The 22,857-nt window shown below is 43.6% G+C and overlaps 1 protein-coding gene across 2 annotated transcripts in view; it reads left to right on the top strand.

Annotated features, from left to right (window-relative positions):
- The window catches only part of LOC144493794 (regulating synaptic membrane exocytosis protein 1-like), a 259,737-nt gene extending 240,082 nt beyond the window's left edge, over nucleotides 1–19,655 (top strand). For both annotated transcript variants that reach the window (XM_078213289.1, XM_078213291.1), the window contains 2 exons: nucleotides 8,191–8,330; nucleotides 17,292–19,655. In XM_078213289.1, the coding sequence (XP_078069415.1) occupies nucleotides 8,191–8,330; nucleotides 17,292–17,510 (359 nt within the window). In that variant the 3' untranslated portion in view covers nucleotides 17,511–19,655. The remainder of the gene's footprint in view (nucleotides 1–8,190; nucleotides 8,331–17,291) is intronic.
- Nucleotides 19,656–22,857: the final 3,202 nt, after the last annotated feature.

Below are 22,857 nucleotides of genomic sequence, written 5' to 3'. Positions count from 1 at the left end.
AGGAGATAGAGTTATGATTACTATCCCCCAAATGCTAGGAGACTAGGAGACCAAAACTGCACACAATAAGGTGTGGCCTAACCAAAGTATAACTGCAGCAGCCATCCCTACCCCTTGATGCGCGTTATCACACACGAGGCTTGAGAGGCTCAAGGAAATAAAGGCTTTTATTTACTGTTACAACGAAGCTACCATGTATAGTACACGATCCCAGACTGAGGGGTCCCAGACAGAGCAGTGACCTTTATACCTCTCCCAGGAGGCGGAGCCCGACTGGGATGTACCATAATAACTATAATACAGGTGTAACAGCCCAACCCTAACCCCAACAGCAACAAGTAGAACAACCCATCCCTAACCCCAACAGCAACATATATACATACTCGTAGTACTGGCCAGACCCTGGCTCAGTACTATCTAGTGGGAACCAACGATGGTTCACCACACCCCTATACTCAATCCTCTTGCTATGAAAGCCAGCATGCCATTAGCTTTCTTCACTGCCTGCATGCCAACCTTCAGCGACTGTTTTACCATGACATCCAGGTCACGTTGCATTTCCCCTTTTCCTAAACTGCCACCATTCGGATAATAATCTTCCTTCCTGTTTTTGCAACAAAAATGGATGATCTCACATTTATCCACATTATATTGCATTTGCCAAGTATTTGCCCACTCAGCCAGCCTGTCCAAGTCACCCTGCAGCCTCTTAGCATCCTCCTCACAACACATACTGTCACCCAGCTTAATGTTGTCTGCAAACTTGGAGATATTGCATTCAATTCCTTTGTCCAAATCATTAATGGATATTGTGAATAGCTGGGGTCCCAGCACTGAACCCTGCGGTACCACACTGGTAACTGCCTGCCACTCTGAAAAGGTCCCATTTATTCCCACTCTCTGCTTCTTGTCTGCCAACTCGTTCTCTATCCGCGTCAATTCATTATCCCCATAGCACGAGATTTAATTTTGCTCACTAGTCTCTTGTGTGGGCCCTTGCCTTTTGAAAGTCCAGACACACAACATCCACTGGTTCACCCTTGTCCGCTCTACTGGTCACATCCTCAAAAAATTCCAGAAGATTGGTCAAGCACGATTTCCCTTTCGTGAATCCATGCTGACTTGGACCGATCCTGTCACTGCTTTCCAAATGTAGACTTATTGGGTTTTAATCTTTGAATGGCATCAAGATAGATAAGTCGCCGGGTCCGGATGGGATGTACCCCAGGTTACTGTGGGAGGCGAGGGAGGAGATTGCAGAGCCTCTGGCGATGATCTTTGCGTCGTCGATGGAGACGGGAGAGGTGCCGGAGGATTGGAGTATTGCGGATGTGGTTCCTATTTTCAAGAAGGGGAATAGGGATAGCCCAGGTAATTACCGACCGGTGAGTCTAACCTCAGTGGTTGGTAAACTGATGGAGAAGATCCTGAGGGACAGGATATATGAGCATTTAGAGAGGTTTAGTATGCTCAAGAATACTCAGCATGGCTTTGTCAAGGGCAGATCGTGCCTTACGAGCCTGGTGGAGTTCTTCGAAAATGTGACTAAACACATTGACGAAGGGAAGGCGGTAGATGTGGTTTATATGGATTTTAGCAAGGCGTTCGATAAGGTCCCCCATGCAAGGCTTCTGGAAAAAGTGAGAGGGCATGGGATCCAAGGGGCTGCTGCCCGATGGATCCAGAACTGGCTTGCCCAAAGGAGGCAGAGAGTGGGTATAGATGGGTCTTTTTCTAAATGGAGGTCGGTCACCAGTGGTGTGCCCCAGGGATCTGTTCTGGGACCCTTGCTGTTTGTCATTTTCATAAATGACCTGGATGAGGAAGCGGAGGGATGGGTTGGTAAGTTTGCCGACGACACGAAGGTTGGTGGGGTTGTGGATAGTCTGGAGGGATGTCAGAAGTTACAGAGGGACATAGATAGGATGCAAGACTGGGCGGAGAAGTGGCAGATGGACTTCAACCCAGATAAATGCGTCGTGGTCCATTTTGGTAGGACAAATGGGCTGAAGGAGTACAATATAAAGGGAACTCTTGGTACGGTAGAGGATCAGAAGGACCTTGGGGTCCGGGTCCATAGGACTCTAAAATCGGCCCCGCAGGTGGAGGAAGTGGTTAAGAAGGTGTATGGTGTGCTGGCCTTTATCAATCAAGGGATTGAGTTTAGGAGTCCGGGGATAATGATGCAGCTATATAAGACCCTCGTCAGACCCCACTAGGAGTACTGTGCTCAGTTCTGGTCGCCTCACTATAGGAAGGATGTGGAAAAGAATGAAAGGGTGCAGAGGAGATTTACAAGGATGTTGCCTGGATTGAGTGGCATGCCTTATGAGGATAGGCTGAGGGAGCTCGGTCTTTTCTCCTTGGAGAGACGAAGGATGAGAGGAGACCTAATAGAGGTGTATAAGATGTTGAGAGGCATAGATCGGGTGGACTCTCAGAGGCTTTTTCCCAGGGTGGAAATGTCTGCTACGAGAGGACACAGGTTTAAGATGCTGGGGGGTAGGTACAGGGGAGATGTTAGGGGTAAATTTTTCACACAGAGGGTGGTGGGCGAGTGGAATCGGCTGCCGTCAGTGGTGGTGGAGGCAAACTCTATAGGGTCTTTTAAGAGACTCCTGGATGAGTACATGGAGCTTAATAGGATGGAGGGTTATAGGTAGGTCCAGAAGGTAGGGATGTGTTCGGCACAACTTGTGGGCTGAAGGGCCTGTTTGTGCTGTAGTTTTTCTATGTTCTATGTTCTAATCCCAGCAATTTCCCCAATACAATTTCCTGACTAATAAGGATTTCCTTCAGTTCCTCCTTCATGCTAGACCCTCTGCCTCCTTGTATTCCTGGAAGGTTATTTCGTGGAGACAGATCCAAAGTATTTGTTCTCCTGGTCTGACATCTCTTTGTTGCCCATTATGAATTCACCTGATTCTAACTGTAAGACACCTACATTTATCTTCACCAGCGTTTTTCTCTTCTTATATCTATAGAAGCTTTTGCAGTCAGTTTTTCTGTTTTCTGCAAGCTTACTCTCGTATTCTATTTTCCCCTTCCAAATTAAACCCTTCATCCTCTGCTGAGTTGTAAATTTCTTCCAATCCTCAGCTGCTTTTTCTGGCCAATTTCTGCCTCCTTTAACATTATCCCTGATTTCCCTTGTTGAGGAACCCATGGTTGAACCACCTATTTTACTCTTACACCAGACAGGGTGTACAGTTGTTGAAGTTCATCCATGTGTTCTTTAAATTTCTGCCATTGCTATCCACTGTCAACCCCTTCAGTATCCTTTGCCAGCTTATCCTAGCCAATGCACATCTCATACCATCAAAGTTAGCTTTCCTTAATTTCAGGACCCTAGTCTCAGACTTAATTGTGTCACTCTCCACCTTAATGAAGAATCCTACCACATTATGGTCAAGCTCCCCCAAAGGATCTCACACCATAAGGTTGCTAATTAATCCCCTCTCATTACACAATACCCAGTCTAGAATGGCCTGCTGTCGTTGGTTCCTCGACATATTGGTCGAGAAAACCATCCCTTATACATTCCAGGAAATTCTCCTTCATCCCATCGCTACCAGTTTGGTGAGCCCAATCATAATAACTGCTGTACCCTTACTGCACGCATCTCTAATTTCCTGCTTGATGCCATCCCCAACCTCACTGCTGCTGTTTGAGATCTTGGGGTTCATATCCATCGATCTCTGAAGGTTGCCACTCAAGTGGATAGAGCCATGAAGAAGGCGTTCATTAACAGGGGGTTTGAGTTTAAGAGCCGTGGGGTTATGCTACAACTGTACAGGACCTTGGTGAGACCGCATTTGGAATATTGTGTGCAGTTCTGGTCACCTCACTACAAGAAGGATGTGGAGACACTGGAAAGAGTGCAAAGGAGATTTACCAGGATGCTGCCTGGTTTGGAGGGTAGGTCTTATGAGGAAAGGTTGAGGGAACTTGGGCTTTTCTCTTTGGAGCGGAGGAGGTTGAGAGGAGACTTGATAGAGGTTTATAAGATGATGAGGGGGATAGGTAGAGTGAACGTTCAAAGACTATTTCCTCTGGTGAATGCAGCGGTAACTAGGGGGCATAACTATAGGGTTCATGGTGGGAGATATAGGAAGGATGTCCGAGGTAGGTTTTTTACGCAGAGAGTGGTTGGGGTGTGGAATGGACTGCCTGCAGGGATAGTGGAGTCAGAAACTTTAGGAACATTTAAGAAGCTATTGGATAGGCACATGGAGTACTTCGGGATGATAGGGAGGAAATAGCTTGATCTGGGTTTCAGACAAAGCTCGGCACAACATCGTGGGCCGAAGGGCCTGTTCTGTGCTGCACTGTTCTATGTTTGGTGGTCTGCACACAACTCCCACTAACGTTTTTCATCTTTTGATGTTCTGCGGCTCCATCCATACAGATTCCACATCGTCCAGGCTTATGTCCTTCCTTACTATTGCGTTAGTCTGCTCTTTAACCAGCAACGCTACCCCACCCTCCTTTTATTTTTTCCCTATCTTTCCTAAATATTGAATACCCCTGGATGTTGAGCTCCCACCCTTGGTCACCCTGGAGCCAGGTCTCTGTGATCCCAATTACATCATATCCGTTAATGACTGTTAATCCATTTTATTACAAATGATCCTAGCATTGAGATACAGAGCCTTCAGGTTTGTTTTTTTGGCATTTTCAGTCCTCTTAGAATTATGATATAATGTGGCCCTCTTTGATTTTTGTCTTTGGTTTCTCTGCCTTCCACTTTTCCCCTTACTGCCTTTTGTTTTCTGTCCCCATTTTGTCATTCTTATGTGGTCTGGCCTACATGTGTCTCCAGAGCCTCAGCAATGTTGTTGACTCTCAACTGCCCTTGGACAATTAGGGATGGGCAATAAATGCTGGCCAGCCAATTAATGGCCCACAAATTAATAAAAAAAGATCTAGATCATCAATATATATCAGGAAAAGCAAAGGCTCCCAAAACCAACCCCCAGGGAACACCACTACAAAGCGACAGAGAAGGAAAGAAGAGGGTGCAGAATTTAGAGTTGCAGTCATAGCTGGTGTAGAGAAAGATGAACTTAATATAAGGTGGCAGCAGGGAAGAAGCTGTTCCCGAGTTGGTTGGTATGTGACCTCAAACTTTTATATCTTTTTCCCAGTCAATGGATGGGAGGCTGGTTTGCATGATGGACCGGGCTTTGTTCACAACCCTTTGTAGTTTCTTGCAGTCTTGGTCAGAGCAGCAGTCATTCCAAGCTGTAATACATCCAAAACGAATGCTTTCCATGGTGCCTCTGTAAAGGTTTGTGAGAGACGTAGCGGACATGCCAGATTTCCCTAGCCTCCTAAGAAAGTAGGGGTATTGGTGGGCTTTCTTAAATATAGCAAAACTAGAGTGAAATTTAGTTTTCACTGGACCAGGAAAATACGTTTCCCAGACTTGATCATCAGCCCTGTATTGTGATAACTGTAAGCTGGATTTGATTTAGAATCTTAGAAACCCTACAGCACAGAAAGAGGCCATTCGGCGCATCGAGTCTGCACCGACCACAATCCCACCCAGACCCTACCCCCATATCCCTAGATATTTACCCACTAATCCCTCTAACCTATGCATCCCAGGACACTAAGGGCAATTTTTTTTAGCATGGCCAATCAACCTAACCCGCACATCTTTGGACTGTGGGAGGAAACTGGAGCACCCGGAGGAAACCCACGCAGACACAGGGAGAATGTGCAAACTCCACACAGACAGTGACCCAAGCCGGGAATCAAACCCAGGTCCCTGGAGCTGTGAAGCAGCAGTGCTAACCACTGTGCTACCGTGCCGCCCTAAGTGGAGAATGTGGGCATCGATCCCACTGCCTCTCACATGCTAAGCGAGCACTCTGCCATTTGAGCTAATTCTCCCAAGATTTACAGGTTTATTTAATTTGAATGTTGTTTGGGAAAGGGAAGTCCAGGGATCTTAGATATATTTTGGAATAAGTGGGTAATTTCTACATAAACTATGTGTTTAAAGTTCATCATTAGTGTCACAAGTAGGCTTACATTAACACTAGAATGAAGTTACTGTGAAAATCCCCTAACCGCCACACTCCGGCGCCTGTTTGGGTGCATTGAGGGAGAATTTAGCATCGTTAATGCTAACCAGCATGTCTTTTGGATTGTGGGAGGAAACCAAAGCACCTTGGAGGAAACCCATGCAGAACAGGAAGGACGTGCAGACTCCGCAGACAGTGACCCAAGCCAAGAATTTAACCTGGGTTCCTGGCACTGTGAGGCAGCAGTGCTAACCACTGTGCCACCGTGTATGTGTTTAGTTATTCATGCACTTAACTGTTTTAGAGTATTGTAGTTCTTTTTGTGTGTATTTTCCTTTCTTTAAGTTAATAAACTTTCTTTAATAATTTTATTCGATGGCTGGACTGGTTCCTCAGTGAGGTTTTACATGAAACTTCACAATATTCCAAAAAGAACAATACACCACCATGAACCAGTGTTTCAAGTTGGGACACCCTCTCAAGTAATGTCAGCGTGGTTCGTGACAAACGCTGGTTATATAGCAGCAGGATGAAGAGGAAGATGATGGGATGGATAAGGGCAGTGATTCACCAGCTCCAATGCAACAACTATCATACAATGTTACCATTGTCCATTACTCCACTGTACAACTTCCTTTCTTCAGTCCAACATTTGAATCATAGAATCTCTTGGCCCTGACACAGCTTCTGATTTCTCTCATTCTTTCACCATGTGCTTGAGGTTTTCCCCCTTCATTTTTATCCATTTTGAATTTTTCTTTTGAACATCCTTTCTATTTGTTTATAGCATGTGGGCGTCACTGGCTAGGCCTGAATTTCCTGCCCATCCCTAATTGTCCTTATTCAGAGGGCATCTCAGTCTGTGAATTCCAAATCTTAACAATTTGCTGGCTTCTTTTACCAATTATGTTAAATCTGTGTCCAGTTGATTGTTCTGTGAGTGGAAACAGTTATTTACCCTTGCAAAATCCTTGATAATTTTGAACACCACTATCAAATCGTCCCCTCAAAAATCTCTTCTGTATCCTTTCAATGATTTCAATTTCTGTTTAAAATTGTGCACAATAATCACAATTGAATTTTGTGATAGGAGAACAATTCCAGCTTTTATCCTTTTCATAACTGAATCTCTAATCCCCAATTCTATCCTTGTAAACCTCCTCTATATTCTCTCCAATATCAGGGTGGACTTGGGTACTTATCAAGTATATTGGGAATTCTGCTCTGAGATAATCATCAGAAAGTAAACAAGATTTAGAATCTTACTTTGTTTTCTATGAATGCACAGGTTTGATGTTGGAGAGCTGTATCAAGTAAACTTTACAGCTGCAACTACATTGCTAAAGTGTATAATGACTAAAGTGCTACTGACATTCTGTGGCCATGGGAGGTGTTTTATCAATGCCAGTTTTTCTCTTTGTGGTCAATTTAAATAGCCACAAATTATCCCTTTTCAGGTAGCAAATTTAATGGATTGTAAAGAAAGCTCAACCAGGAGGAGGATAAACAACCTATTTATCCTCCTCCTGGTTCAGCTTTATTTATAATCCATTAAATTTGCTACCTAAAAACGGATAGTTTGTTTGTGGCTATTTAAATTGACCACAAAGAGAAAAACTGGCATTGATAAAACACCTCCCAGACTGAACAAAGGGGTCACCCATTTAAAGTGGAGATGAGGCAAAATCTTTTCTCTGAGGGATGTGAGCCTCTGTAACATTATCTGGAAAGGTGGTGGAAGCAGAGTCTTTGAATATTTTTAAGGCAGAGGTGGGTAGGTTCTTGGTAAGCAAGGGGGTAACAGACAATCGAAGATAGCAGAATGCAGCTGCAAGGTTACTATATCAGATAGGCTATGATCTTATTAAATGGTGGAGCAGGTGTGAGGGGATGATGGCCTATTCTTGCTCCTCACTCTTTTGTTTGTCTGTGAACCCTAAAAGCATGGTTCAGTGGCCCATTTTTCAGGGTACCTCCCTGAACTTATCATCATAAGCAAGATTGAAATTGAAATCCTTGTTGTGACCAACCCAGAAATTTGTGCAGAAGGGAGCCAGTTCACCCCTTTCCCCTGGTGATAACAGGGTCATGTCACCATTGATTTGGTTTTGGTTATTAAATGGGGCATTTCTAAAATATAAATTTAATTATTTTGCAGCTCCTTATGTCAAAGTGTACCTGCTGGAGAATGGTGTGTGCATAGCCAAAAAGAAGACAAAAATCGCACGGAAAACACTTGATCCACTCTATCAACAGTCATTACTGTTTGCAGAAAGTCCACAGGGTAAAGTGTTGCAGGTCAGTATTTTGTTGATATGCTTTGGCCACTCTATTACCCAAAGTCAGTGAATACTCAACCCTCAAAATTATGTTCATTTTAAATGTCTTCCTGAAAGTCACAGCAAGTGATGGACATGTAGGTAACAATGTATGAACTCAACTGATTTGGAAATCTGATCGCCAATCATCTTTACGTGGCCACATAGATTTTTTTTAGAAGAAACTTGCATCTAAGAAGCAACTTCAGTATTCTGGAATGTTTTTTTATAGAGAGTGAGATTTAATGAAATCATTCAATTCTTCAGACTTCACTCTGTGTTCCATCACCATTTCTGATGACAACAGCAAACCTGATGCAGAAACAAGTATAAACTCCAGATTAAATTGATGAATTAGTTCTTGCTTAAATGCACCTCTATCCTTTCTTTGTCTGGAATATAAAGTCTTAAAGAAACCACAATTTGCCCCTCTGGACCCTTTTACCTTAAATGGAATTTAATTTAGATAAATGCGAGGTGATGCATTTTGATAGATCGGACCAGGGCAGGACTTATTCAGTTAATGGTAGGGCGTTGGGGAGAGTTATATCAGTTTGGGTTTAATCGCAGTTGTTTGGGTTTAATCTCAGTTGTTTGGGTTTAATCTCAGTTGTTTGCATTTAATCTCAGTTGTTTGTATTTAATCTCAGTTGTTTGGGTTTAATCTCAGTTGTTTGGATTTAATATCAGTTGTTTGGATTTAATATCAGTTTGGGTTTAATCTCAGTTGTTTGGATTTAATCTCAGTTTAGTTGGATTTAATGTCAGTTGTTTGGATTTAATGTCAGTTGTTTGGGTTTAATGTCAGTTGTTTGGATTTAATATCAGTTGTTTGGATTTAATATCAGTTGTTTGGATTTAATATCAGTTTGGGTTTAATCTCAGTTGTTCGGATTGAATATCAGTTTTGGATTTAATCTCAGTTTGGTTGGATTTAATGTCAGTTGTTTGGATTTAATGTCAGTTGTTTGGATTTAATATCAGTTGTTTGGATTTAATATCAGTTTGGGTTTAATCTCAGTTGTTCGGATTGAATATCAGTTTTGGATTTAATCTCAGTTTGGTTGGATTTAATGTCAGTTGTTTGGATTTAATGTCAGTTGTTTGGATTTAATATCAGTTGTTTGGATTTAATATCAGTTTGGGTTTAATCTCAGTTGTTCGGATTGAATATCAGTTTTGGATTTAATCTCAGTTTGTTTGGATTTAATCTCAGTTGTTTGGATTTAATATCAGTTGTTTGGATTTAATATCAGTTTTGGATTTAATCTCAGTTTGTTTGGATTTAATCTCAGTTGGAGCAGCCTGGGAAGGTTTAAAAAGGGCTAATTTAAAAAGGAGGTTTTTTTTCAAAACAGGGAGTAGGCCCAGGAGCAGCCTGGGGAAGGTTTAAAAAGGGCTAATTTAAAAAGGAGGGGTTTTTTTCAAAACAGGGAGTAGACCCAGGAGCAGCCTGGGGAAGGTTTTTTGGAGGGTTTAAAAGCAGGCCGCACTTTTGAGCGGGCAGCGTCTGGAGCGGGCAGTGGAGTGAGCAGGGAGCAGAGTGTAAGCTGTAAGGGCTTTGGCGTCAGGGCTTCGGCAAAGGCAAGGAAGGTTGTTTGTTTTTCTTCTGTTACACCCCCTTTTTTGTTTTATCTCCCAAAAACTAAAAAGGACATGGCTGGTATGAGTGGGAGGCCAGTATACAGCATTCGGTGTGGGATGTGGGAGTTCCTGGAGACAACTTGCCTCCCGGAAGTCCATATCTGTGCCAGATGTGTGGAACTACAACTCCTGAAGGATCGTGTAAGGGAGCTGGAGCTGAGGCTCGATGAACTCAGTTTAGTTAGGGAAAATGAGAGATTAATAGATAAAAGTTATAGTCAGGTAGTGACACCAGGGTCTCGGAAGGAAGACACGTGGGTCACAGTTAGGAGGGGTAATAGTCAGAAGGGTGATGTGCCAGAAAGTACCCCAGTGGCAGTCTCCCATAAAAGAAAGGGATGGGCAACAGATGGGAGAAGAGAAGGGAGTGAGCAGTCTGTGGAGGGATCCCCTGTGGTTGTCCCCCTCCAAAATAGGTATATTGTTTTGGATTCTGTGGAGGGGGATAACCCTCCAGGGGTGAGCCACGAGGACCAGATCGCCTCCACGGAGACAGGCTCAGGGGTCCGGAAGGGAAAGAAGGGGTTTAGGAGAGCGATAGTTGTGGGGGACGCAATGGTTAGAGGCACGGACAGGAGTGAACGAGAATCCAGGATGGTAGTCTGCCTCCCTGGTGCCGGGGTACTGGATGTCTCCGAGAGGGTAGGAAGCATATTTAAAAAGGAAGGTAGTCAAACGGATGTGATTATACACATTGGTGAAAATGATGTAGGTAGGAAGAGCAGGGGGGTCATACGAGAGAAATTCAGGGAGTTGGGTGCTAGGCTAAAAAGTAAGGCCTCCAGGGTAGCAATCTCTGGACTGCTCCCGGTGTCTAGTGCAAGTGAGGCTCGGAACAGGGAGATTCTACAGTTGAACGCGTGGCTAAAGGACTGGTGCAAGAGGGAGGGTTTTAAATTCATAGATAACTGGGAAATCTTCAAGTCAGGATGGCAACTGTACAGAAAGGATGGGTTACACCTTAACTGGAAGGGGGCAAATATCCTGGCTGGGAGTTTTGCTAGAGTGTTTCGGCAGGATTTAAACTAGTGTGGCAGGGGGGTGGGGAACAAAACAGTAGGTCAGTAAATACTGAGGCTGGGGTTGAGCTGGGGGCCAGGGCAAGGCTAGCTAAGAAGAGGAGCACTCTGGAGGAGGATGACCTGAGTGGGCCTGGAGGTCTGGAGTGCATCTGCTTCAATGCGAGGAGCGTAACGGGTAAAACAGACAAACGTAGGGCCTTAATGCTTATGCGGAATTTGGATGTGGTTGCGGTGACGGAAACTTGGTTAAAAGGACAGGACTGGCAGCTGAATATTCCGGGGTATAAGTGTTTTAGGCGAGACAGAGGAGGGGCTAAAAAAGGTGGGGGAGTAGCGATATTAGTTAAGGAGCATATTACCGCGGTGCAGAGGGTAGACAACTTAGAGGGGTCATGTACTGAGTCGCTGTGGGTGGAACTCAGAAACAGGAAGGGTGCAGTCACTATGCTGGGGGTGTACCCAACAGCCCACGGGAAGTGGAGGAAAGGATATGTCAGGAGATTCTGGATAGGTGCAGAAAAAATAGGGTTGTTGTAGTGGGGGACTTTAATTTCCCTGGCACAGACTGGAAAGTGCTTAGAGCGGGGGTCCGGACGGGGAGGAATTTGTAAAATGCGTACTGGAAGGTTCTTTGGAACAGTATGTAGATAACCCGACTAGAGAGGGGGCTATACTGGACCTAGTTCTGGGAAATGAGCCCGGTCAGGTCGTCAAAGTTTCGGTAGGGGAACATGTGGCAAATAGTGACCACAACTCTGTTAACTTTAGGATAGTAATGGACAAGGATGAGTGCTGTCCTACGGGCAGGATGCTAAATTGGGGGAAGGCTAACTATAGCCGGATTAGGCAGGAATTGGTGGATGTTGATTGGGAGAGGATGTTCGAGGGTAAGTCCGCGTCTGGCATGTGGGAGTCTTTTAAGGAACTATTGATAAGGCTGCAGGATAGGCATGTGCCTGTAAAAAGGAAAGATAGGAAAGGTAGGATTCGAGAGCCGTGGATAACCAGGGAAATTGAGGATCTGATTAATATGAAAAGGGAGGCGTACGTTAAGTCCAGGCAACTGAAAACAGATGGAGCTCTGGAGGAATACAGAGAGAGTAGGAAAGAACTCAAACGGGGAGTTAGAAGGGCAAAAAGAGGTCACGAGATGTTCTTGGCAGGCAGGATTAAGGAGAATCCTACAGCATTCTATTCATACGTTAGGAACAAAAGAGTTGTCAGGGAGAAAATCGGTCCTCTCAGGGACAAAGAAGGGGAATTATGCTTAGAACCCAAGGGAATAGGGGAGATCCTAAATGAATATTTTGCATCGGTATTCACGAAGGAGAGGGGCGTGTTAACCGGGAGTGTCTCGGAGGGAGGTGTTGACACGTTAGAGAAAATCTCCATTACAAGAGAGGAAGTGTTAGGTTTTTTAGGGAACATTAAAACTGACAAAGCCCCAGGGCCTGATGGCATCTACCCTCGACTGCTCAGGGAGACGAGAGATGAAATTGCTGGGCCTCTGACGGAAATCTTTGTCGCTTCTTTGGGCACGGGTGAGGTCCCTGAGGATTGGAGGATAGCGAATGTGGTCCCGTTGTTTATGAAGGGTAGCAGGGATAACCCGGGAAATTATAGGCCGGTGAGCTTGACATCCGTGGTAGGGAAGTTGTTGGAGAGGATTCTTAGAGACAGGATGTATGTGCATTTAGAACGGAACAATCTCATTAGTGACAGACAGCATGGTTTTGTAAGAGGGAGGTCGTGCCTTACAAATTTGGTGGAGTTTTTTGAGGAAGTGACAAAAACGGTAGATGAAGGAAGGGCCGTGGATGTCGTCTATATGGATTTCAGTTAGGCATTTGACAAAGTCCCACATGGCAGGTTGGTTAAGAAGGTTAAGGCTCATGGGATACAAGGAGAAGTGGCTAGATGGGTGGAGAACTGGCTTGGCCATAGGAGACAGAGGGTAGTGGTCGAAGGGTCTTTTTCCGGCTGGAGGTCTGTGACCAGTGGTGTTCCGCAGGGCTCTGTACTGGGACCTCTGCTATTTGTGATATATATAAATGATTTGGAAGAAGGTGTAACTGGTGTAATCAGCAAGTTTGCAGATGACACGAAGATGGCTGGACTTGCGGATAGCGATGAGCATTGTCGGGCAATACAGCAGGATATAGATAGGCTGGAAAATTGGGCGGAGAGGTGGCAGATGGAGTTTAATCCGGATAAATGCGAAGTGATGCATTTTGGAAGAAATAATGTAGGGAGGAGTTATACAATAAATGGCAGAGTCATCAGGAGTATAGAAACACAGAGGGACCTAGGTGTGCAAGTCCACAAATCCTTGAAGGTGGCAACACGGGTGGAGAAGGTGGTGAAGAAGGCATATGGTATGCTTGCCTTTATAGGACGGGGTATAGAGTATAAAAGCTGGAGTCTGATGATGCAGCTGTATAGAACGCTGGTTAGGCCACATTTGGAGTACTGCATCCAGTTCTGGTCGCCGCACTACCAGAAGGACGTGGAGGCATTGGAGAGAGGGCAGAGAAGGTTTACCAGGGTGTTGCCTGGTATGGAGGGTCTTGGCTATGAGGAGAGATTGGGTAAACTGGGGTTGTTCTCCCTGGAAAGACGGAGAATGGGTAGACTCATAAGAAGGTAGAGGATCAGTTTCTCCTCCCCATTGCCTTTCTAAAACCTGATTTTGCTTTTCCAGTTCCCTCACTCGGGATTCTAATTCTCTAATTCTTTCTTTATCTTCCCTCCATTTCTTAGTAGAGGCAACTACTTGTTCAATTAGACCTGCTAACTGATGTGTTAACATTACTCCTATTTTCTTTGTTTTGTTTCTTTTTTCTTTATCTATCCACTCTCTCTGCTGCTCTAAGGTTTGGGAAGTATCCCAGCCATCCTTTTGCATTCTCTTTATTAACTCCTTCCTGTCTGTCATGTAAATTTCAATCAGGGAACCTGCAGATCCCCTTTTAACTCCACTATCTGCCATTTCGCAGATTTCACTAACCCCGGCCACGATTATTCTTTAGTAAAGTGTGCTCTCTACCGTAGGGACTTTACTACCCCCGGCCACTATTACTATTCTCACACCGTGTTTCACTGCCGTTACAGGGTTTCAAGTTATACTCACGGCTTCCACGATTACCACTTCGGCAATGTGCTTCTCCACCGGAGTCTGGTTTAGGTCAGAGTTGATCAAACTCCTATTCCGCCCCGCTTTTCACAATATTGACAGTACAGTTCTCAACTTTTCAATACTTTCATGCAGTCAGATGGCAACTCTGCGTCTGTTCGCCACTACAGAGTTTGATGTTAAACCGACTTCTGCCCTTTTGTGCTTCACAATTCTTTAGTGCCCTTAGTGTCTCTCACTCACTTCAATTCCTGACCTTCACGTGGCAGATTTCTGCTCTTAATAGCCAGTCTAAGGCAGAGGTTTTGAGACAGGCACTACCTTGTCCTTTTGTCGAACAGCACAAATCACAGTTACTTATTACTATCAGCAGTTAGTACTTATCACTATAACAAATACACAGTACAAATATTTCCCCCTTGTAAACTGTATTTTCTGATCCAGTCTGACTCTCAGATTCCGCGATCTCTACCCCGGTTGCGATCGTGGCCAATCGATCTCACCAGTAATAGGATCCTAGCCGACTACGCCAATTTGTTGTGGGAAAAATCCACTAGTAGTCAGACTTCGAGATTCAGAGAACACACTTTATTCAACGGAGCTCCGGGAGACAAGGCACAAGTCAGTAGTAGACCACCTCTCGGTAAAATGTCGGGAGCGGTCCATCTTTATACTCTTTACACAATGGATGGACCGGTGATTTGAACATTATCACATCGTTTAGGCAGGTACAAACAGATATAGACATTTAACATAGTATTGTTCTTATGAATGGGTACATTTCCTTATGTCTGTATCTATCAATGGTTGGTTTCAGCTCATTCAGGTGTTAATTGGTTTCCTCGCATTCATATTTTCCCGCCCTTCCTATGGCTAATCTATTCCCTTTGTTTAGGGTTTTCCTTATCTTAAAAGATGTCTTGACCCTCGGCTTGGTTTCCTGAGGTGTTTGTTTACTCTGAGTCACTGTCTGTGACTTAGAAATGACTTGTCTGTTAGGTTTTGATTTAAAGTGATTTCTGATAAGTGGGAGCCGGTGTCTGCTTTTTTGGCTCCTTTCCCAGTTAACTCTATGTGCCAGGCAGTCATTTTAAAGTGTGCTTTTCTTGTATTTTCCCCTTACAATTACAAAGCTGTACTGCATGACAAGCTGGAATAAAAATAGAACATAACGAACGCAACATAACATTTATACTGTTTTATAAATATATCAATGAATGTGGAGGGGTGGTGTAGTGGTATTGTCACTCGACTAGTAATTGAGAGATCGAGGGTAATTCTCTGAGGACCCACCATGGCAAAAAACAAATTTTAAATTTAAAAGCCGGAATTAAATGATCATGAAATCATTGCCGCAAAAAACCCAACTGGTTCCTTTTGGGATGATAACCTGCTGTCCTTACCTGGTCTGGCTGACATAAGACTCCAGGAGCATGATTTCCCTGTCATGCTGCGCTGCTCGAGTAGCACAGCTGGCTGGGAAATATCTGCAGGAGGGCTGAAATGAGAATCACGACCAGCATCCAGCCACTTTTCCAGGCCATCTTTTATGGTGTAATCAGTCTCATACTGTTTCCTGGAGCGAGATCGAATGCAATATTGAAATCGTCATTTGAATCTCATTCGGGAGCTCAGGTCTGTATCATCTGGGCTCGCTCATGTTTCTGACCCTGCTAAGGGAGGTTCCCACCAGCGGGGGTTAAAGCATCTAGGGGGAGCCAGGCATGATGGCCTCACTGGTGGGGGCAGAGACCATTGAGGCCCCCCTTGGGTGGTCGGTGGGTGCGGGGGGGGGCACTGCCAGCCACTGGGCACTGGGCAGTGGTTCAGGGGTGGGGCCTAGGGCAGCAGGACCTTTTGGGCTGGGGCCAGGCCAATCAGTGGTGGTGGGGGACGGCGGGAGGGGGGGATCCGGACTGGTGATCGGGGGTGGGGGGGGGAGGGGTTGTCAGGGCTGGCGATCGGGGCAGGGAGAGTGTTTGAGGTTGGTGCTCGGCTGGGAGAACGGGGAAACCATCAGGAGGGCGGTGATGGGGAATGGTCCAAAAGAGAAAATGCTGGAAAATCTCAGCAGGTCTGGCGGCATCTGTAAGGAGGGAAAAGAGCTGACATTGAAAGTCCAGACGACCCTTTGTCAAAGCTGCCAGACCTGCTGAGATTTTCCAGCATTTTCTCTTTTGGTTTCAGATTTCACATCCGCAGTAATTTGCTTTTGTTTATGATGGGGAAGGGTCAGTGCGCTTGCGCCAATCTCCCCACTCGGATATTGGCGCATGCGCAAGAGGTCCCCCTCAGCTTGCAGATGCTGACGTCTTGGATGGAGTTAGGCCCCGCGCCCCACTACCAGCGTGAATTCCCCGGTGAACTCTGTGAAGTACAGAGTGCCGGAAATTCAACCAACTAAGTTCGCCTCCCGTTTTTCTGCCCGTTGGGCACATCAAATTTTTTTTTGAAAATCACAGATCCGCAGCAACGTGTTTTACTCTAAAATGCCCTCTGAAACGGCTATGCCTGCCACTCAGGCTAAGGGCAATATTCTTATTAAACGTCACCGGCAACATATCCATCCTATATATTTTCTGAATTGTTTCCTTTCACACCCTCTTTGATTTTTATTCTTGTTTTCTCTATATCATCAGATAAAATTCTCTGTAATTAACACCAGAGAGAACAATTACATTCTTAAACCCTGCATCCTTCCCAGCTCTCATCAGTAGAAAAAGCTGCCATTGTCATTTTTATTTTTTGTAAAAACCATGTTTCCCTGCTTTTCACCCCTCTCACTTTCTGATATTTTGAAGGCTCTATTGCCTATGTTCAGACAAATCCATCCCAACAAATTATTTTTAACTGATATGTAGCTGTTGTTGGGCATTTTCAGTAATTTGAATGGGCTATGGAACCAAAAGGTTTGACGTTCCCTTTGACGTATCTTGAATCCAATGTCCCTTTATTTGCAGCTGTTGGCCATTGCCAGCAGTAAATTTAAATGACATCCTCATTACTGGAGTACTTGCAATTGTTACGCCTTATTTATAATCATGGTAAGATTGCACAGCAACCAAAATATATAGGTCTGTCAATAAATGAATATTGGAAAGTTATTTGCGTATCCTCACTTTGTTTCTTTATTATTTTACAGGTGATAGTCTGGGGAGATTATGGCCGTATGGACCACAAATGTTTTATGGGAGTGGCACAGATTCTGTTGGAAGAGTTAGATCTATCCAGCATGGTGATTGGTTGGTACAAACTGTTTCCAACATCTTCATTGGTGGACCCCACCTTGACTCCCCTCACACGTAGAGCTTCCCAGTCATCTCTTGAGAGTTCAGGTGGACCTCCTTGTGTTAGGTCATAGTGAACTGATCACAAACGGGACAAAAATCACAAGCTGACTATAGATATGATCAAGACTATAGATATGATGCCAGACAATCACTCTTGTTTTGCCAATAGTACTGTTTCAAAAACAAAAATAGGGCTTCATAACTCATAAAAGGTACATAGATATCTGTGTATGTATTTATGTATGCTGGCATGAATTGGCAAACACACATGACAAATACTGAATGGAACCATAAGAGGCTAAATGATTGAGACCAGAACTCTGACCTAAAAAAATGTTAAATGTTTTCAATTAGATAACAGCAAACTGGAAAGATAACAAGAATCAGAAAAAATGAATTGTTCATTGATGTTTCTGTCGAAACTTTAAACAGTGTTACCCTCACAGTGTTACATTTTGTTTCTCTGCGCACACTTTGTCCACTGCTGTCTGTTGTATTGAAACCTCGCCAAACTTCTGCAACTGTTCCCCCACTCCAATGCTGGCAGGGTCCCTTCCTGTTGTCCCTTTATTAAAGGGTGCATAGTTATGTGAGCCTCACAAAAGATGTTCAACAGAACAGTGCAAAAAATGCCAGTATCTAGATATCACTGACAACCTTGCCAAACTTCTGCAACTGTTCCCCCACTCCAATGCTGGCAGGGTCCCTTCCTGTTGCCCCCTTATTAAAGGGTGCATAGTTATGTGAGCCTCACAAAAGATGTTCAACAGAACAGTGCAAAAAAATGCCAGTGTCTAGATATCACTGACTCTCAGTTAATATTGATTTATTTTGAGTTACTACAGAAAACTCAAATTCAAATTTGATCAGCACCAATTATACTTGTAAGCAAAGATTCTCAAATTGTTGTTTGCCATTTGCCACATAATTGCCATTGTTTTTCTCTTTGTAAACCAGGTACACGTTTGCATTATGAATTAATATTTTTATGTTTTCTGATGTTTTGCATGAAAATACAAGTTTTGAAACTGCGATCAGTGCTGGGGACTGTTAAAAACAGCTTCAGACTTGATATTCTGCAGAGATTGTGGCACTAAGATGTTTCTGGTAATGCAATTCTTTTCCTATAATTACAAGCAGTTGAGATAACCTCTGTATAAAATTGTACATTTGACTTCCCAAAGTGTTGATCAATAATGGATAAGCTGTTTGAGCTTTACCTGGGAATTTTCCTGATCACGTGTCACAAGGCACTCTGATTTGCCCCAGTTAGAGCATGATGCAAGTAGTTTGATAATTGCTGGAAATTACAGTTGAAGTTTCCTGCACATGTTAGTGTTTTTTAATCTGACTTCAGTTTACATTATTTCAGAATTACTGCAAGCACAGTGCTTGATTTTTTTACAGTGAGATGTATTATTTTTTGAAAGAAAAGCAAACTTTCGATTTGCTTTTTTTAAAAAAAATCATTTTTCCTTAAGTCCCATTAGCCTTGAAATCCCATTGATGCAGATGGTAATTCTCTTCCTTCTTCCTCCTGCTCTCATGGACCATTTTGATTTTCAGATCACTGATGTGGAACAGCATGACTCTGGAACTGTTCAATTACTGCATGCATGTTTTGTAGGGGGGAAACAACACAGGAGTTAATTAATATGTATGTTAGTTCCACATAGGCCAGCTTGTATGTTGCATGTACTTGTACAGTTTGCTTGTTATTAATATAAAGAAATAATTAAGAAATCAAAGCCATTAATTTATGTTAACAAAGTTTTGCTGATTTGAACTAGGCTCAGGTCTGGTATGAATGTTTATTGAAATAATTTTTTGTACCCTCTCTGAAAAATAATTGCTGATGTAGTACAGAAAAATAACCCTATTTGGATTTTGGTGTAAGCTCTCACTAACAGATGTTAGAAGCATTACGTATACACAAAAAATGGACCTTTAGGTACTCTGCCTGCATAGAGTGAATTGACCAGATCTTTAATTCATCTGTTGTCCTCCAGGGTGGATAAGATTGATTACTGCCTGACCTGCTGAGCAGGAATAATTGAAGAAATAGTTTAAATAGGTCCCATTCCATTTATTGTGGCCAAATGCAGCTGATTTGGGTTGTATCTTCCTAACTGCAACAGTTGTCTGAACATTCCCCTGTGCTTTTAAATGAACTTCAGACTCATATTATGTAAACATGTTTAATAAAATTTACTTTTCATGTCAGCTTTAGACGTTTTCTTTTTTCATTAATCAAGCTCTATATGGAAAGTACAGAGGAAATCGAATAAAACAGGAAAGAAGAGAAGCAAAGAGAGAACTTCAGAAGGACAAGTTGGTGGAGTGGGCAGATAGTTGGCAGATGAAGTGGCAGATGTGTAAAAGGGTAAGGTGATGCATTTTGGTAGGAAAACAATATAAAATGCGTAAAATTCTTAAAGAGCTGCAGAAGCAGAGGGCATTGAAGGATGTGAATGCATTGGAGAGATTGCAGAAGAGGCTGACAAGAAAAGTTTCAGGGATGAGAATTTTAGTTATGAGGAAAGATTGGAGAAGTTGGGACTGTTCTCCTGGGAGAGAAGAAAGCTAAGAGGAGATTTGGTAGAAATGTTCAAGATCATGAGGGGACGAGACAGTAGATAAACAAATGAAATTTAAATAATTAAATATTTTTTAACCGCCTTCTTCGGTGGGTAGGAAGACAACAAAGTATTTTTCAAGATAGAAAATATTCCTCTTTGTAAAACAATAGGGCACCAATTCAAAGTAATTTGCAAAAAACAAATGTGACTGTTGTGGGAAAAATCCACCAGTAGTCGGATCTCAAGGTTCCAAAAATACAGTTTATTCAACGGAGCTCCGTGGAGACAAGGCACAACAAGTCAGTAGCAAACCTTCTCTCAGTAAAATGACGGGAACGGTCCATCTTTATACTTTTTACACAATCGATGGACCGGAGATTTGAACATTATCACATCATTATAGGCAGATACAAACATTTAACATAGTATTGTTCTTATGAATGGGTACATTTCCTATGTCTGTGGCTATCAATGGTTGGTTTAGGCTCATTCAGGTGCTAATCGGTTTTCCTGCATTCATATTTTCCCGCTCTTTCTATGAGTAATCTACTCCCTTTGTCTCGAGTTTTCCCTTATCTAAAAGATGTCTCGATCCTTGGCTTGGCTTCCTGAGGTGTTTGTTAACTTTAAATCACTGTCTGTGATTCTAAATGACTTGTCTGTTGGGTTTGATTTCAAGTGATCTTTGTCCAAGTGGAAGCCGCTGTCTGTTTTATGGTTCCTTTCCCAGTTAACACTTTGTGTGCCAGGCAGTCATTTTAAAGTGTGCATTCCTTACGTTTTTCCCCTTCACAATATACAATCACCGATCCGAATCTGAAAGCTGAAGATTTTATTTTCTGATGGAAGTGTGGAGGAGTTGCGGGTGCCTTCCGCGGGCGTCCGCTATCAGATTGGGGTCAGTGATTTACATTGTGGGCAGGGGGTGGGATGGATTAGCGGATGGTGGACGTTTTACGGGTGCATTCCGCGAGCGTCAGCTTTCAAATTCGGGTCGTATTTTTATTTTGTGAAGGCATTTGCGGACTCTGGCCGGGGTCCCGGGTGATGTCCCTGGCCAAGGGTTTTCAGAATAGGATCAGTGAATTAATTTGTGAAGGGGGCAGGATTGATTTGCGGGCGCTCTCCGCTTCCGGGTGCCTTCTCGGGGCATGAGCATTTATCCTTGTGTTTTGTTCAGGCAGTGAGCAAATCCACCCCGCCACTGAACAGAATTAAAGCACCAACCCCAATCTGAAAGCTGACGCCCGTGAAAAGTCCCCAGAACCCGACCACCGCCCGAAAATTCTCCCCGCCTCCTGCACGAAATAGAATCATCGACCCGAATCTGAGGGCTCAAGCCCACGGAAGACACCCAGAACCCGGCCACTGCTAGAAAATTCATCCCACCCCCTTCACTAAATTAATCACCGACAGGAGCCTGAAAGCTATCGCCCGGGGCAAGGCACCTTCAAATCGTCCACCGTCCACAAATCCATTCTGCCCCCGCTCACAAAGTAAATCACCGACCCAAATCTGAAGGCTCACGCCCGGATAAGGCACCCGGAATACGGCTGTTGTGGGCAAAATCCACCAGTAGTCAGATCTCGAGATTCCAAAACACAGTTCATTCAACGGAGCTCCATGGAGACAAGGCAGAAGTCTGTAGCAAACCTTCTCTCCGTAAAATGATGGGAACGGTCCATCTTTATACTTTTGTTGTGGGAAAAATCCACTAGTAGTCAGACTTCGAGATTCAGAAAATACGATTTATTTAACGGAGCTCCGGGAGACAAGGCACAAGTTTGTAGAATACCTTTTCTCACTAGAATGTCGGGAGCGGTCCATTTTTATACCCTTTACACAATGGGTAAACCGGTGATTCGAACATTATCACATCGTTTAAGCAAGTACAAACAGATATAGACATTTAACATAGTATTGTTCTTATGAATGGGTACATTTCCTCATGTCTGTATCTATCAATGGTTAGTTTCGGCTCATTCAGGTGTTAATTGGTTTCCTCGCATTCATATTTCCCCGCTCTTCCTATGGCTAATCTATTCTCTTTGTTTCGGGTTTTCCTTATCTTAAAAGATGTCTTGACCCTTGGCTTGGCTTCCTGAGGTGTTTGTTTGCTATGAGTCACTGTCTGTGATTAAGAAATGACTTGTCTGTTACGTTTTGATTTAAAGTGATTTCTGATAAGTGGGAGCCGGTGTCTGCTTTTTGGCTCCTTTCCCAGTTAACTCTTTATGTGCCAGGCAGCCATTTTAAAGTGTGTTCTCCTTGTATTTTTCCCTTTACAGTCCCTCCTCTTTGGTCGGATTATAGCTTTAACAATCCCCAGACCAACAATCATACATTCACATATACAAATCTTCGTTCTTCTCTCCTTCTTTGCTTCTTTTGATGTCTTCATTTCTTCCAGTATCTTCATTTCTTCCGATGTCTTCAGGGATCTTCATTAGGGCCTCTTCTTCAATGTACACACTGGCTCCTGGCACAATTCTTGTCAACATTATTTTAAAACAGACTTTAAGGCATCCCACAGTCAGACAACAGACAATTATAATGACAATGAGTATGACCAATCCATGTAACAGGTACGACTCCCAGGACTCCCCCACCAGACATGCCAGCCAACTACCTCCTCTCCTGGGTCCCTGTCTAAAGTTATCAAGTTGTTTCCTGATGTCATTGTTGACCTGTGTAATATTGTAAGACATGGGTTATGCTTTTGTTGCCTATGATTGCGCATACTCCCCCTTTTTGTGCTAACTGGTAGTCCACTGCGTCTCGTGCCTGCTGTGCATATAATCTTAGTTCAGCCATTTCTTGGTTAACAATGCTTTTGAAG

This window comes from Mustelus asterias, chromosome 5, assembly GCF_964213995.1.
Source record: "Mustelus asterias chromosome 5, sMusAst1.hap1.1, whole genome shotgun sequence".
Classification (NCBI taxonomy): domain Eukaryota; kingdom Metazoa; phylum Chordata; class Chondrichthyes; order Carcharhiniformes; family Triakidae; genus Mustelus; species Mustelus asterias.
This window is presented reverse-complemented; position numbering and strand designations above follow the sequence as displayed.